At 43.9% G+C, this 14,175-nt stretch overlaps 1 protein-coding gene across 1 annotated transcript; it reads left to right on the top strand.

The window, feature by feature from the left end:
* The first annotated feature begins 352 nt into the window (after positions 1-352).
* LOC115466229 (TNF receptor-associated factor 2-like) lies at positions 353-13,815 on the top strand. The gene is made up of 7 exons (XM_030197357.1): positions 353-2,004; positions 6,250-6,304; positions 7,107-7,205; positions 7,338-7,517; positions 10,057-10,140; positions 10,296-10,385; positions 11,780-13,815. Exons 1-7 carry the CDS (start codon positions 1,856-1,858, stop codon positions 12,683-12,685), a joined length of 1,563 nt encoding a protein of 520 aa, XP_030053217.1. The 5' UTR covers positions 353-1,855; the 3' UTR covers positions 12,686-13,815.
* Positions 13,816-14,175: the final 360 nt, after the last annotated feature.

Here is a 14,175-nt window from a genome sequence, read left to right as displayed (position 1 = left end):
CAGTTTTAATTCTCAGGCATATCCTGGATATTTTGAACTATAAGAGAAATGTGAACCTTTTAACACCTGTTTACTGCAGAGTTGCAATGGAGCATGATGGTCAGGATGTGTTGAATTCCTAAAGCTGAAGTCGCATCGCAAGGAGACAGTCACTATCTGTTTACATCTGTCTTCAGACAAAAATACATCCTGAGCTTTCTATGCCATTTCCTACATGCAGTAACAGCATTTTTTTTTAAATCCAGGAACTGTATGTCTCAAGGCAACTAAACACAAGCTTATTGGTTAGCTTATTTTTTTTTATTTGTTTATTATATCCAATGCATTTTATACTTTTTATTTTAGAACATTTGTAACCCAGTAATCCACAGAAAGAACCAACAGCAGGATCCAGAAATTAACAGATAAAACTATTTCAAAATTATGACTGTTAAACTCCCAACACAAGAAAAGAAAAAAATCCTAAAATAACAGGGGTCTTCTGGAACACTGAAGTCATTTTCTCTGCTTGTTTCAAGCAAATTCTAGGGACAATCTGTCCTAGAATGAAAATCATATTGTGCATCTCTGAATGCCTGTGTGTGTGTGTGTGTGCATGTGTGTGTTATATATATCAGTGTTTGTGTGTCTTGGTGTGTGTTGGAGTGAAGGGTATAAGATTATCAAATGTGAATTTGTGTGTGAGAGATGGAGGAGGGGGTTTGTTCAATGTATATGAGTGTTTGTGGGTATGGCTGTATAAGTCTCTAACTCAGCATGAGCGTGTTTTGTTTTGTTTTTATGGAGGAGAAAGGGTTTGACATTGTACCTTTCTGTGGTTTTGTCTGCTTTTATTATATATGAGTGTTTCTGGCTATATTTATGAGTATGAGTGTGTTTGTGTCTGTCTGGGGTGGTGGTTGTATATATGAGTGTTTGTGACTGCTTTTTCAGTGTATATGAGTTTTTGTGCATATGTTAATGAGTATTGCGTGTGTTTGTGTCTGTAAGGAGTGGTGGTTGTGTATAGGAGTGTTTGTGACAGTTTTTTCAGTGTGCATGAGTGGTTGTGGGTATTTTTATGACTCTGAGTGTGTTTGTGTCTTTGAGGGGTGGTAGCTGTGTATTTAATTATTTGTGACAGCTTTTTCAGTGTATATGTGTGGTTGTGGAAATGTTTATCAATGTGAGTTTATTTGTGTCTGCTTGGGAAGGTTGTTGTGTATAGAAGTGTTTGTGACTTTTTTTCATTGTACATGAGTGGTTGTCTCTAATTCAGTGACTGTGTGATTATGGAGAGATTGTGTCTGAACACATGTGCCTATGTGTCTCACTCAGTGTGGGGGACGGGATGTATCCACATCTGTATATGGGCGTTTGTGAGGATGGAGGAGGTTATGTTTTGCTGTGTATATATGAGAGCCTGTTGGGCTGAGGAGGGAGGGGGGTTGAGCCTGAACCTCTGTGCATTTGAGTCTGTTCTGCTTATAAGGTGGGGAAGGACTGGGGATCCCTGGATGTAAGGTGATTGTAACTGCTTCCCTAAGAAATTAAAAAAAAACCAACACAAAAACCCAACCTGTTTGCAATGTCCGTGCCAGTAAGATATCAGGAAGGGAGGGAGCAGGGGGAGCCCGGGTTATTTACGTACTTCAACAGACAGTGACTCAAAGCCTGGGAGATTTCCCATACAGTTGCGTAAGTACAGCAACTATATAAGCCTGCAGTCAACAAACACTTCCCATTTCTGCAAGCAACACAGCTGTTACCCTCTCCTGGCCTCTGCAATCTTGGACTGTGTCTTATCCTCGGAGGCTCTGAAGGTCGAGGGCTTTTTCCCACTGGATTTTCACCTTTCGGCCCTGGGCTGGTGACTATGGTGGCTCTGGCTACGTCCTTGCTGCCTGTGGATCTTACAGTCGGCACCGGGTTACTGTGCTCATCGTGCGGCTTCCTGCTCCTGCAGCCCACGCAGACTGAGTGCGGACACCGTTACTGCGCCGGATGCGTTACAAAGCTTCTCAGGTGAGAAGGGAGAGGAGTGGGAATGGAGGAGTGGGAGAGCACGTGAAATGTTTAACCGGAGAGCCATAGGCAAACATTTCAGCCTTACAAATTAGCTGAATCCCCCTTGATTTTATTTATTCGTTTTATGACATTTATATCCCACATTATCCTGAACAAGTTCGAGTTCAATGTGGCTCACATTGTAACAGAAACGCTTAGGGGGTCCTTTTACTAAGGTGCACTGAAAAATGGCCTGCGGTAGCGTAGACGCGTGTTTTGGGCAGACCTACAAAAATGCCATTTAAAAATTTTTTGCCGAAAATGGATGTGCGGTAAAATGAATTGAAAATTGTTGCGCGTCCATTTTGGGTCTGAGACCTTACCGCGGTACGGTCTCACGTGGCAACCGGGCAGTAATGGTCTATGCACGTCAAATGCCACGCGTCAGAAAATAAAAAATATTTTTCGGATGCGCGTAGCAGATGCACACCAAAATTGAAATTACCACAAGGGCCACATCGTAACCGGGCAGTAACTCTAATTTGCATAGTAACATAGTAAATGATGGCAGATAAAGACCTGTATGATCCATCCAGTCTGCCCAACTAGATAAACTCGTTTTACATGGTATGCGATACTTTATATGTATACTAGAGTTTGATTTGTCCTTGCCATTCTCAGGGCACAGACCATAGAAGTCTGCCCAGCACTGTTCCGTTACTAAACGTTCTGAAGATTCTGGAATCCTAAAGAGTTACAAGATTCCGGAATCCCAATTAGTAGCAACATTCCATGTAGAACCCCAAAGAGTAACATAGTAAATGACGGCAGATAAAGACCTGTACGGTCCATCCAGTCTGCCCAACAAGATAAACTTATTTTACATGGTATGTGATACTTTATGTGTATACCCGAGTTTGATTTGTCCTTGTGACTCTGGGCAAGTCACTTAACCCTCCATTGCCCCTGGTACAAAATAAGTACCTGAATATATGTAAACCGCTTTGAATGTAGTTGCAAAAACCTCAGAAAGGCGGTATATCAAGTCCCATTTCCCTTCCCTTGCCATTCTCAGGGCACAGACCGTAGAAGTCTGCCCAGCACTCTTCTTGTACTAAAAGTTCTGAAGCTAATATCAAAGCCCCTTAAAATTTACACTCCAGCCCATCCATATCTATTCAGTCACGATCAGGGCACAGACCGTAGAAGTCCGCCCTGCACCGGTTTTATTCTCATTGAGTTTCTCCGACTGTCAGGATCTATTGTTTTGCTTGGACTGCCGCTGCTTTTGACCTAGGCGACCGCCTAGTCATGCTTAATGGTTGAGCCAGCCCTAGTTAACCACAAATGTTCTGCCAGTTTATAATGCGAAATGAGCATTTATTCGTACAAAACGTTGCTGTATTTTATTTTCCTAATAAATGGAAACTTTTTCACAAAAGCATTGAACCTTTGCTTTCTGGGAAGCACAAGTTTCTTTCCTCCCTCCTCCAATACAAGATTAGCAAATCTGTACATGTAAAGCAGGGGCTTTTTCTACAGCCTTCAGCCACTTTTCTCACAAGACCAATATTTTCCACATGTTAAATTAAAACTTTGCACCACACCAAATTCTCACTTTCGTAACTAAAATTCACACTTCTTCTCCCACCTTGCCAAATCAACTATTCAAAAATGCCCCTACCAGACTCTGCATGGTTTCTTTTTCAGCTTTTGGCTGTGTGCACTCGTTTTTTTTGGACATGCAAATCTGAAGATTTTCAGAAGTGCTGCTGCATCGCTTCACACTGTTCTTGTGCAATTTCGTGCAGCGTTAAATTCATTCTTTATCCGGCAACATATCCCACTTGCTGACACGATACACCCCAGTTTTGTGGAATTTGCAATGCACTGACAGGAAGGGTAATTTTATATAATTCATGGAAGAATTTTCTGGGGATAAAGCATGTTTGACATGCGAAAAATGGCTATGATACAATTGTGAAAAACATGGGCTTGCTGGAAAAGCATACTTTTGCGCAGTCCATCCATAGGTTCTGGGGATGGAGTTTGGATGCAGTTATAATGTTCGTGCGTGCTTAATAAAATACACATGTAGACACATGAAGAGAAATTCTATAAATGGTATACAAATTTACACATGCAAAATTGTGTGCTATTTTGAGATGCAAGCGCAACTCAATTGGCTAACAAGCCAATTAACGTCACAATTATTGGCATTAATTGGCAATAATTTGGATTTGTATGCTAATCTTGAAACTCTATTCTATAAAGACCATCGCAAATCTTATACCCCCAGATTCTATGCAGCATAACTTAAGTTGCATATACAAATCTGGTCATATTCTGGACTTGTGCATGCAAATTAATTAGTTAAGACAATCAGCGCCAAAAATTGCCAATTAATCAATTATTGACACGAATTGGCATTAATTAGAAATTACAAGCACAAATATCTAAGCATATTTTATAACACGATGCACGTAAATTCTGAGCTGCATAGTTGAAAAGGGGGCGTGGAATGGGCGGGCCATGGGCATTTCTAAATTCTATGCATGTGTATTCTAGAATACTCCCCGGTCCGCACCTAATTTAGGCGTCAGCATTTACACCAAGTTTTACCTGGCATAACTGCCTGTGACTAAATTTAGTTGAGTGGATGGGCGCTCAGCGTATTCTATAAACCACGTGGAAATTTAGGTGTACTTTTTAGAATACGCCTAGGCATATTATGTTTCAGCACCGATTTTTTTAGGCGTGATATATAGGATCTAGTTCATACGCTGGTGTAACTACTCCCGCCTAGCTGTTAAGAACATAAGCATTGCCATACTGGGACAGACTGAAGGTCCGTCAAGCCCAGTATCCTGTTTCCAACAGTGGCCAATCCAGGTCACAAGTATCTGGCAAGATCCCAAAACAGCAAAACAGATTTTATGCTGCTTATCCTAGAAATAAGCAGTGGAGTTTTACCAAATCCATCTTAATAATGGCTTATGGACTTTTAGGAAATTAGCCAAACCTTTTTTTAAACCCTGCTAAGCTAACTGCTTTTATCATATTCCAGAGTTTAATTACACGTTGAGTGAAGAAATATTTTCTCCGATTTGCTTTATGTTTACTACTTAGTAGCTTCACTGCGTGCCCCCTAGTCCTAGTATTTTTGGAAAGAGTAAACAAGCAATTTACGTCTACTCATTCCACTTCACTCAGTATTTTATAGACCTCTATCAATTGGTGCCACTTAACTCCAATTAAGTGGCACCAATTGCACCAATTAACAGCCAACTAACAGCCCTTATTCTAGAACTTGTGCATGCAATTTTACGTGCTAGGCATAAATTTGGGTGCACAAGTTAATAGAATATGTGTGTATTTAAGCAGTTGGGCTAGTAATTTATAAAGGAAAGTAGAGGCCTATGTTCCTTTTAGAATAGGGTCCTATCAGGCGCTCTCCAGACACCTAATTTTAGAAATATAGAATTAAAGTTGTGTGAGAATATTTATGCACTACTAGGGATCTTGTAGGAAGCTATTTTGTTAAAGCATAGTAACATAGTAACATAGTAGATGACGGCAGAAAAAGACCTGCACGGTCCATCCAGTCTGCCCAACAAGACAACTCATGTGTGCTACTTTTGTGTATACCCTACTTTGATTTGTACCTGTGCTCTTCAGGGCACAGACCGTATAAGTCTGCCCAGCACTAGCCCCGCCTCCCAACCACCGGCTCTGGCATAGACCGTATAAGTCTGCCCAGCACTATCCCCGCCTCCCACCAGCGGCTCTGGCACAGACCGTATAAGTCTGCCCAGCGCTATCCCTGCCTCCCAACCACCAGTCCTGCCTCCCACCACTGGCTCTGGCACAGACCGTATAAGTCTGCCCCGCACTATCCCCGCCTCCCAACCTCCAGCCCCACCTCCCACTACCGGCTCTGCTATCCAATCTCGGTTAAGCTTCTGAGGATCCTTTCCTTCTGAACAGGATTCCTTTATGTTTATTCCACGCATGTTTGAATTCCGTTACCGTTTTCCTCTCCACCACCTCCCGCGGGAGGGCATTCCAAGCATCCACCACTCTCTCCGTGAAGAAATACTTCCTGACATTTTTCTTGAGTCTGCACATAAGCACCCTATGTTAAAATGGGGGCTCTCATCACACGGTGAAATTGGTTCCTGAGTGGGAGCTGGGAGAGTTGTCGTTGCAAGGAGGGTGGGGGTTAGTGACATCCTGAGTGACTTTCCTCTTGTTTCCCTGCAGGAATGGGAAGGAAGCGGTTTGTTCCGTGTGCCAGGAACGGCTTTCCCCTAAGCAGGTGAGTCTTAGGACGGGACAGGGCCTTACTGCCTGGACAGAACAGGGCCAGTTAATGATAGGGGGATTTGGGGTGGTATCTATGTCACTTCCCAACCAGCCCATGGTGGCGACAATCTTGAATGACATCACAAATGGCCTGATGTTTGAGTGACCAGAAGCAAAGGGCTTCTCGGGGACCCATGGCTTCGAGATGTCCTTAAATAAGCGGCATATTATCAAAACAAGATGTGACAGCTAAAGGGGGGTTGGGGGAGGAAAGGAGAGGAAGATACATACATATACATACAGAAAGAGAAGGATGGAGGAGAGAAATAGAGAGAGAGAGAGAGAGAGAGAGAGGTGGACACAGAAAGCGTGAGATAGAAATGAAGGAAGACAGAGATAAAGGGTTAAATATACATGCTAAGTAAGCCTTCATTATTCTGGGCAACCACCTGTGAAAGTGACAGCCAGGGGAAATTCCTGTGGAAGAAGGCCAAGAAACAAATTTTTAAAAAAACTACACCACGGCACACAAAAAAATCCCCCCCAATAAATAATTAAGTAAAATGTGCAACTAGATAGGGCTGAGAATCAAGGCAAAGAATGAGGAAGTGAAACAGGGAAGGACTTAAGTTCCAGATCAGCAGGGGACTCAAGATGTTTCCTATGAAAGTGGGGACTACAATACCCAGCATGCAATGGGGGATGGGGAGGAGCATCTAAAGGAAAGGAGAGAATTGGTGAGGAGGGAGATTGTGTCTCCGTCAACCCTTGCTATCATTTTCTAACTCCCAGTTTATTCCTTCCTGCGGGATCAGTTCTACAGGGACCGGGCTGCTGAGAACGACACACTTGTGACAGAAGTCCGCTGTCCCAACACTGGATGCTCCTGGACCGGGATGCTCAAACTGTACCTGGTAAGTGCTCCAGGGCTTCACGAGCCCACAGCGATACTACCAAATCTATGCCATAGGAACAGATTCTTGGAGATGTGTGCTGAAGGTTCACTTTTGATGCATTTTGATGCCCCTCTCCTTTTCCTGGCTTAGGAGTCCCACCAGTCGGAGTGCAGCTGCGCCGCCACTGAACCCTGCCCAAACTCCGCTCTGGGATGCAACTTCACAGCAGCGGACGAGAAAAGCCTGGGGATGCACCTTACTGAGGAGTGCTCATGGAGAATGATGTCCTGTCCTCGCTGTGCTGCCTCAGTCTCCTTCAGCTTGCTTCAGGTATAACCGAGGATGGTGGTGGTGGTGGTGGTGGTGGTGGTGGGGTTCCACATCTACACTAATCCTCTCTTCTGTGACTCTCTCCTTCCTCTTCTGACCTTTAGAATCTAAAGTTTAGATGACCAGACGTGGGCAGGAATTAACATAAAGCCTTGATTGCTGTCAATGGCATAGACACGGGTGACTGGGGGACCTGCTCCCCCCTTTCAGCTCAGGCCCCCTCCAAAAGTGCAGCTGGCTGAAGCCCTGCCAGCCAAAGAAATTTGATGTTGAGCTGCTCCCCTCCCCCTCACACTGCTGCAGTACAGCTGCCAATGCCAGAACTCCTCGCACATACTCAGTTTAAGCAAGAACTGAGCATGCTCAGGGAGTCCTGGCATTTTGTCAGCTGGCAGCATGCCACCAACTTCTTCTGTACTGCAGTAGCACAAGGACGAGGTTTGGCTGGCAGGGCTTTGATATCGCCCCCAGGAAAGGTATTATTTTTGGCGTGCTGTTGGGGGGGGGGGGGGAGGGAGGGAATGTGTGGCCCCCAGTCCACCTCTGGGCCCCCCCTCCAAATCAGAGGTCTGACTATGCCCCTGGTTCAGAACCTTCAGAAATACCAGCATTGCTATTCAATGCCTTTGTTGGTCTTACTCTCAGGTCTCCTTTCTTTTTGGCCTAGTATGTTTACCTAGATTCATAGGGTTGGAAGGGACTTCAGGAGGTCATCTTGAGTTCAATATTACATAGAAACATAGTAGATGACGGCAGAGAAAGACCTGCACGGTCCATCCAGTCTGCCCAACAAGATAAACTCATATGTGCTACCTTTTGTGTATAACTGACCTTGGTTAGTATCTGCCATCCTCACGGTACAGACCATAGAAGTCTGCCCAGCACTAGCCCCGCCTCCCAACCACCAGCCCCCCCCCCTCCCCCACCGGCTCTGCCACCCAATCTCCGCTAAACTTCTGAGGATCCATTCCTTCTGAACAGGATCCCTTTATGTTTATTCCACACATTTTTGAATTCTGTTACCGTTTTCATTGAGCAGGATGAAGGCAGTATAACTTTATACAGATCAGATATCCATACAAAGTTGGGGTTCCCAACCCAGTCCTGAGGATACACCTAGACAGTCAGGTTTTCAGGATATCCACAATGAATATGCATGAGATAGATTTGCATGCATGACTTCCATTGGATGCAAATATATCTCTTGCATATTCATTGTGGGCATCCTGAAAAGCCTTACTAGCTGGGTGTGTCCTGAGGACATAAAGTTATGTGCATATTCAGCAGTGATAAACATGTAAGTGCTACCATTGTATTTCCTTATATGGGCAACTTATTTGCATAAAGTTGTACCTGGTAATTATGCAGCAGCAGTTATACATATAACTGTACACATAAGGCTGAACATTGCTGTTATCCATCAAAGTTTTCGGCCTACCACTAATCCCATCCAAATTTAAATTTGTCAACCTTGTCAATGGAGCAATTTATACAGCTCAGAGGTAGCCATTTTGGAGGGAACTGTGCTCAAAATTCCATGCCTCAAAAAATAGGCGATAATTACAATTCTATAAAGGAAGCGTAGGACTTGGAGGAACTACAGGAGGTCACCTTGAGTCGTAGGAAGGTTAACATTTGGAGGGACCTCAGAGGTCATCTAGAGTTGTAGGAAGGTTAAGACTTGGAGGAACTACAGGAGGTCATCTAGAGTCATAGGAAGCTTAAAACTTGGAGGAACTACAGGAGGTCATAGGAAGGTTAAGATTTGGAGGGATCTCAGAGGTCATTTAGAGTTGTAGGAAGATTAAGACTTGGAGGGACTACAGGTGGCCATCTAGAGTCATAACAAGGTTAAGCCTTGGAGGAACTAAAGGAGGTCATCTAGAGTCATGGGAAGGTTAAGATTTGGAGGGATCTCGGAGGTCATCTAGAGCTGTAGGAAGGTTAAGACTTGGAGGAGCAACAGGTCAACTAGAGTTGGGGAAGGTTAAGACTTGGAGGGACTACAGGAGGTCATTTAGAGTCATAGCAAGGTTAAGACTTGAAGGAACTACAGGAGGTCATCTAGAGTTGTAGGAAGGTTAAGACTTGGAGGGACTACAGGAGGTCATCTAGAGTCGTAGGCAGGTTAAGACTTGGAGGGACCTCGGAGGTCATCTAGAGTCATAGGAAGTTTAAGACTTGGAGGGATCTTGGAGGTCATCTAGAGGCATAGGAAGGACTTGGAGGGACTTCAGGAGGTTATGTAGTCCATTTTCTACCTCCATACAGGATCCCCTGTACTTAAACTATCACAGAAAGAAGTGTGTCCAATCTGCTCTTAAAACTGTCTGGGGAAAAAGGTCCCACCACCTCCTTGAGCAGTTCCTTTCCACGCTTAACTCTTCTCAAAGTTATTTCCTATAAGGATGTGATTTATGACTACAGATTCCTGGTTTTGGTTATATCAAGGTTTAAAATGATCAGGAATTGCTGTTCAGTACTAGGGGGTTACGGCATGGATCAGTCCATGTTTAACCCTGTTCTGCTTTCTTTGCAGGATCATTTCTGCAGTGTCTCAGAAAAGATGGATGTGTTCCCCTGCTACCCTCTCAACTCAAGGTCAACCAAGGTCAAATCAGAGGTAAGGAGAAAGACAGAGAGAGGGAGGGAGGAGAAGAGAAGGGACAAAGAGGCTGCAGAAAGGGGAGGGACGGAGAAACTTGTTTTTGGATAATAGTGGGATACAAGAATGAATGCACAAACAAACAATTGACAAACGGTGTTTCTGCATTGTAGGGTTCATTGTTGGAGTCTGGTTACAAGACGGAAAACCAAGTCAGAGCTTCTATATCCTGTCCATTCCAAGAGGCTGGATGCCAGACAGAGGTTGGTTTTGAATTCTTTTTTATTCCCAGAGTTGGAAAGCTGTTCTGCAAACCATTTGTTCACCCTTTTGGCTGACTCTTCCACTTCCTCAGCTAGGACAGCCAGGCCTGTTTTTACATCTGTAGACATTTTAGAGAAAACCTCAAACACAAGGTGGCTCTTGATGCATTGTCTGTATACAGGACATCCCTTGATTTAAAAAAAAAAAAGAAATCACATTTGAAAGACTGACATTCCTCCAGCTCACCTCCTTGCTCACCGTCATATGGCAGGCCAACAGCAAGGGGACATAGTAAGCCCCTCTTCCCCCTCCTACATGTCCTGATTATAAAGGAAATGTGTACTATGGGAGAAGAACAGGGGGATAAGAATTAAGGGGTCGATGGGTATCTGATGTAATAAGAGATAGTGATTTGCCCAAGTGGTAGAAACAGATGTGAACCCTGGCATCCCTGGCTCTTGGCCCATTGCTCTAATAACCACTAGGCCACTTCCTTTCCCATGAAGGACTCCATGGAGGAGGAGGTTATGGAAATATTGGTAATGACTGATGAATCTAAGGGATAAGAGAGACAGAGAGGTGTCTGGGAGAGGAGAACAGGACAGAGAAGAACCTGTAGAGGGGAGGCGGATAGAAATGGGAGAAGGTGGGTAAAGAGGGCCCCACGGGGGGAGAGAGGAAGAAAAGCCTGGAAACAGCAGGACAGATGAGAGTGAGAGATGGGGAGGAATAGAGGGATGATGGGACCCTTCTCCCCTATAAAATCCTTGATCTGCCCATGTGAAAATTAGTCAAATTGTTTTTTTTCTATTTATGGCTAGCTTGAAACAAAGGGTAATTGTGTGTCTGCTTGTTGTTCAAGTTGGTCCTAGGAGAACTTCTTTGAAACTAGGGTAGTCCTGTATAAAGCAGAATGCCTGGCCACCCCAGTTTATAAGCACATGTCCAGTAAAACCAGTAGTGTTTCCACCGGTTCTTCAGGACACTGGAGATGTTTGATTCTCCTTTCCTCCTCCCAGCAGCGGTCACCAGTATTTATCAGAATTCAGTTAAGCCCAACTGAGTTTCCAGTGGGATCTGGAACGTGCTAGAAAGATCTCTCCATCTCGAAAATGTTAATAAAAAAGTTTGAACTAAAAAATAAAGATCTTTCCATCATGCATAATGCCAAAAGAATTTCTTGGAAGGTATGTGATGCCTGCCAAAAAAGAAGCTGAAGATGATGGTGGGGGAGGGGGGACAGGTTAGGGGACTCTGTTCTGCCAAGATTGGAATCGGAGGGGATGATGGGAGTATAGTTACAATCTGAGAAATGGGATTCTGAGAAGTTCAAAGGTTGGGAACGGGTAAAGGGACTTGAAATCCCATTTCTTCTTTTTTTTATCTCCTGTAGTCACAGAAGGAGAGCTTGAAAGACCACCTGGAGGAAAACCAGCAGGCCCATCTTCTACAACTCCTGTCCCAGACCCTCGGCCTCCAGTCCCGACTGGACAAAGTCGAAGAGACAAACTCCAACTTCAAACAACTGGTAATGGAAAAGATGGTGATGCTGACAGGGCTGGTCAGCCAGGACCTCAAGAACTGGGATAGAGAAGGTGACCTAAGGGAGACCAAAAACGGGGACCTAATGCTGGCTGTCAGCAAGAAAACAGAGCAGCTGGAGAACACAGTTAGTGGATTTAATAAGGACCTTGATAAGTGTGCTGGAGCCCTGGAGGCCTTGCAGCAGCGGTGTTTGGAGTATGAGCAAATCATCCAAGACCTTCAGGTCAAGAACCGGTCTCTAGAGAGCCAGCTTAGAGCTGGAGGCTCCGTTGGTCCTGCCAGTACCAACGGGATTCTGGTCTGGAAAATTGAGAATATTTCAGGTCAACTGAGGGCAGCCAAGGTAGAACAGAGGACCTCATTTTACTCCCCTGTCTTCTCCACCCACCCTTTTGGCTACCATCTGTGCTGCAGGATTTATCCCAATGGAGATGGCAGTGGAAGGGGTAGCCACCTTTCCCTCTTTCTGGCTATTGTGAAGGGAGACTATGATGACATCCTGCCTTGGCCCTTCAGGCAGAAGGTCACACTGATGTTGGTTGACCAGTCTGGGCAGCAGAAGCACTTCCGGGAGACTTTCATCCCTGACACTCTGAGTGCCTCCTTCCACAAGCCCAAGACCCATATGAATGTGGCCAGCGGTAGCCCCCAGTTCATCAAACACAGTCTCCTTTTGGGCACAGTCAGCCCCTACCTCAAGAACAATGCCATCTACATCAAGGTCATCGTTGACTCTACGGGTCTTGAGCTGTGAAGCACCTACATTCTAGAGCTTTGTGTGGACTTCTTCCACTGATTCACTAAGAATAGTCACATGATGCTTTGATTATTACTCATTCTTGAGTAATTACCAAAAACAAAAGCTCTGGGATCTCTTTCAACCAATGGGGTTGTGGAAGATGCCAACGGCTTGATGACATCAGCCTTTTGAAGGTCAACTATAGCTGCACTGAAACTTCCAGACTCATGAGTCCATTCAGATTCCAGTCTTCTGACGCAACTCACTCCCTTTCACACTTTCCCTTCCTGCTCAACAGAGGCACATTTTTAATAAACTAGATTTTTCCTAATTTATTTATTTAAACAATATAATTATATATTTTGAAGTGTCAGTGTTTTCTCCTAATGCTGATAGAGCTCAAGTCCCCTAAGTGTGATTGGAGCTAGCATGATTCAGCGAATAGTCCTCAGAAAATAGAAGATTTTGGTACTGTGTACTAATATGTTAGGAATGACTGACCATGGTGTGACAATTCTGTGACTATGGTCATGGATTATAACTGAGAATGACTGACCACAAAGCACTAATACTGTGATTAAGACAGATGGAACTAATGGGTTTAGTATCAGCTTTTGAAGTATATTTCTTTTATGAGGTAATGACTTCTATGATGATGTCATAGTTTGCACTTTGTATGGTGGGAAGCTGAGCGTGATGAGCCCTGACCTGTTTTACTGAGTCAGGTCCCAACACTGTTCAGTGATGTCATTGCCTCATTTCCTATCAGTTCACACCACTGAGGGCTCCTTGTTGTCTGCCCTTGTAGGTAGGTATTTTCTGTCTTTAATTTAACTGCCTGTTATTAAAATGAGTCACATATGTCACTTCCTGACACATTTGTTCAAAACTGGCCATTTATATCACTTCCTGTCTTGCTCAGTGACATTTCCATAGTCACCTTTTTTTATAATAACCAAGAGGTATAGAAGCTGTGGGGACAAAGACAGACAGGAAGTGACATAGCTGTGGGCGGGACTCCCACTGTACACACTTCAAAAGTAATACAGGTTTAACTTTAAAGAAGCACCATTTTGTGTTGTTTACAGAAAGGCTAATTCATATGATGTTTACTTAAAATAAATATGCTTATTTGGAAATTGTTATTTATTGTCAGAACATTAATATTTATTGATACTGTGATTAATTTATTACCTTGAAGCAATATCAAATAAAATGTACTATTAACAGATATGGGTCATTTACTTTTCTGATTAAAAAAATGTTTCATAAAACTTTCTTCTGCCCTAATCTGACCTCTGACCCACCACAAGTAGAACATGACCTCTGACTAAAATAGAGTTAACCTCACTCAAGGAATGAGATTCATGAGGCAAGATAGCCTTGAGATTCACTCCCAGTCCTTGAGGGCTGCCAATGTGTCAGGTTTTCAGGAAACACATAAGAGACAGTTGAATACAATGGAGGTGATGGACATGCAAATATCTCTCATGCATATTCATTAG

This window comes from Microcaecilia unicolor, chromosome 3, assembly GCF_901765095.1.
Source record: "Microcaecilia unicolor chromosome 3, aMicUni1.1, whole genome shotgun sequence".
NCBI lineage: Eukaryota > Metazoa > Chordata > Amphibia > Gymnophiona > Siphonopidae > Microcaecilia > Microcaecilia unicolor.
Note: the sequence above shows the minus strand (reverse complement) of the source record. Positions and strands in the feature narration are given on the sequence as shown.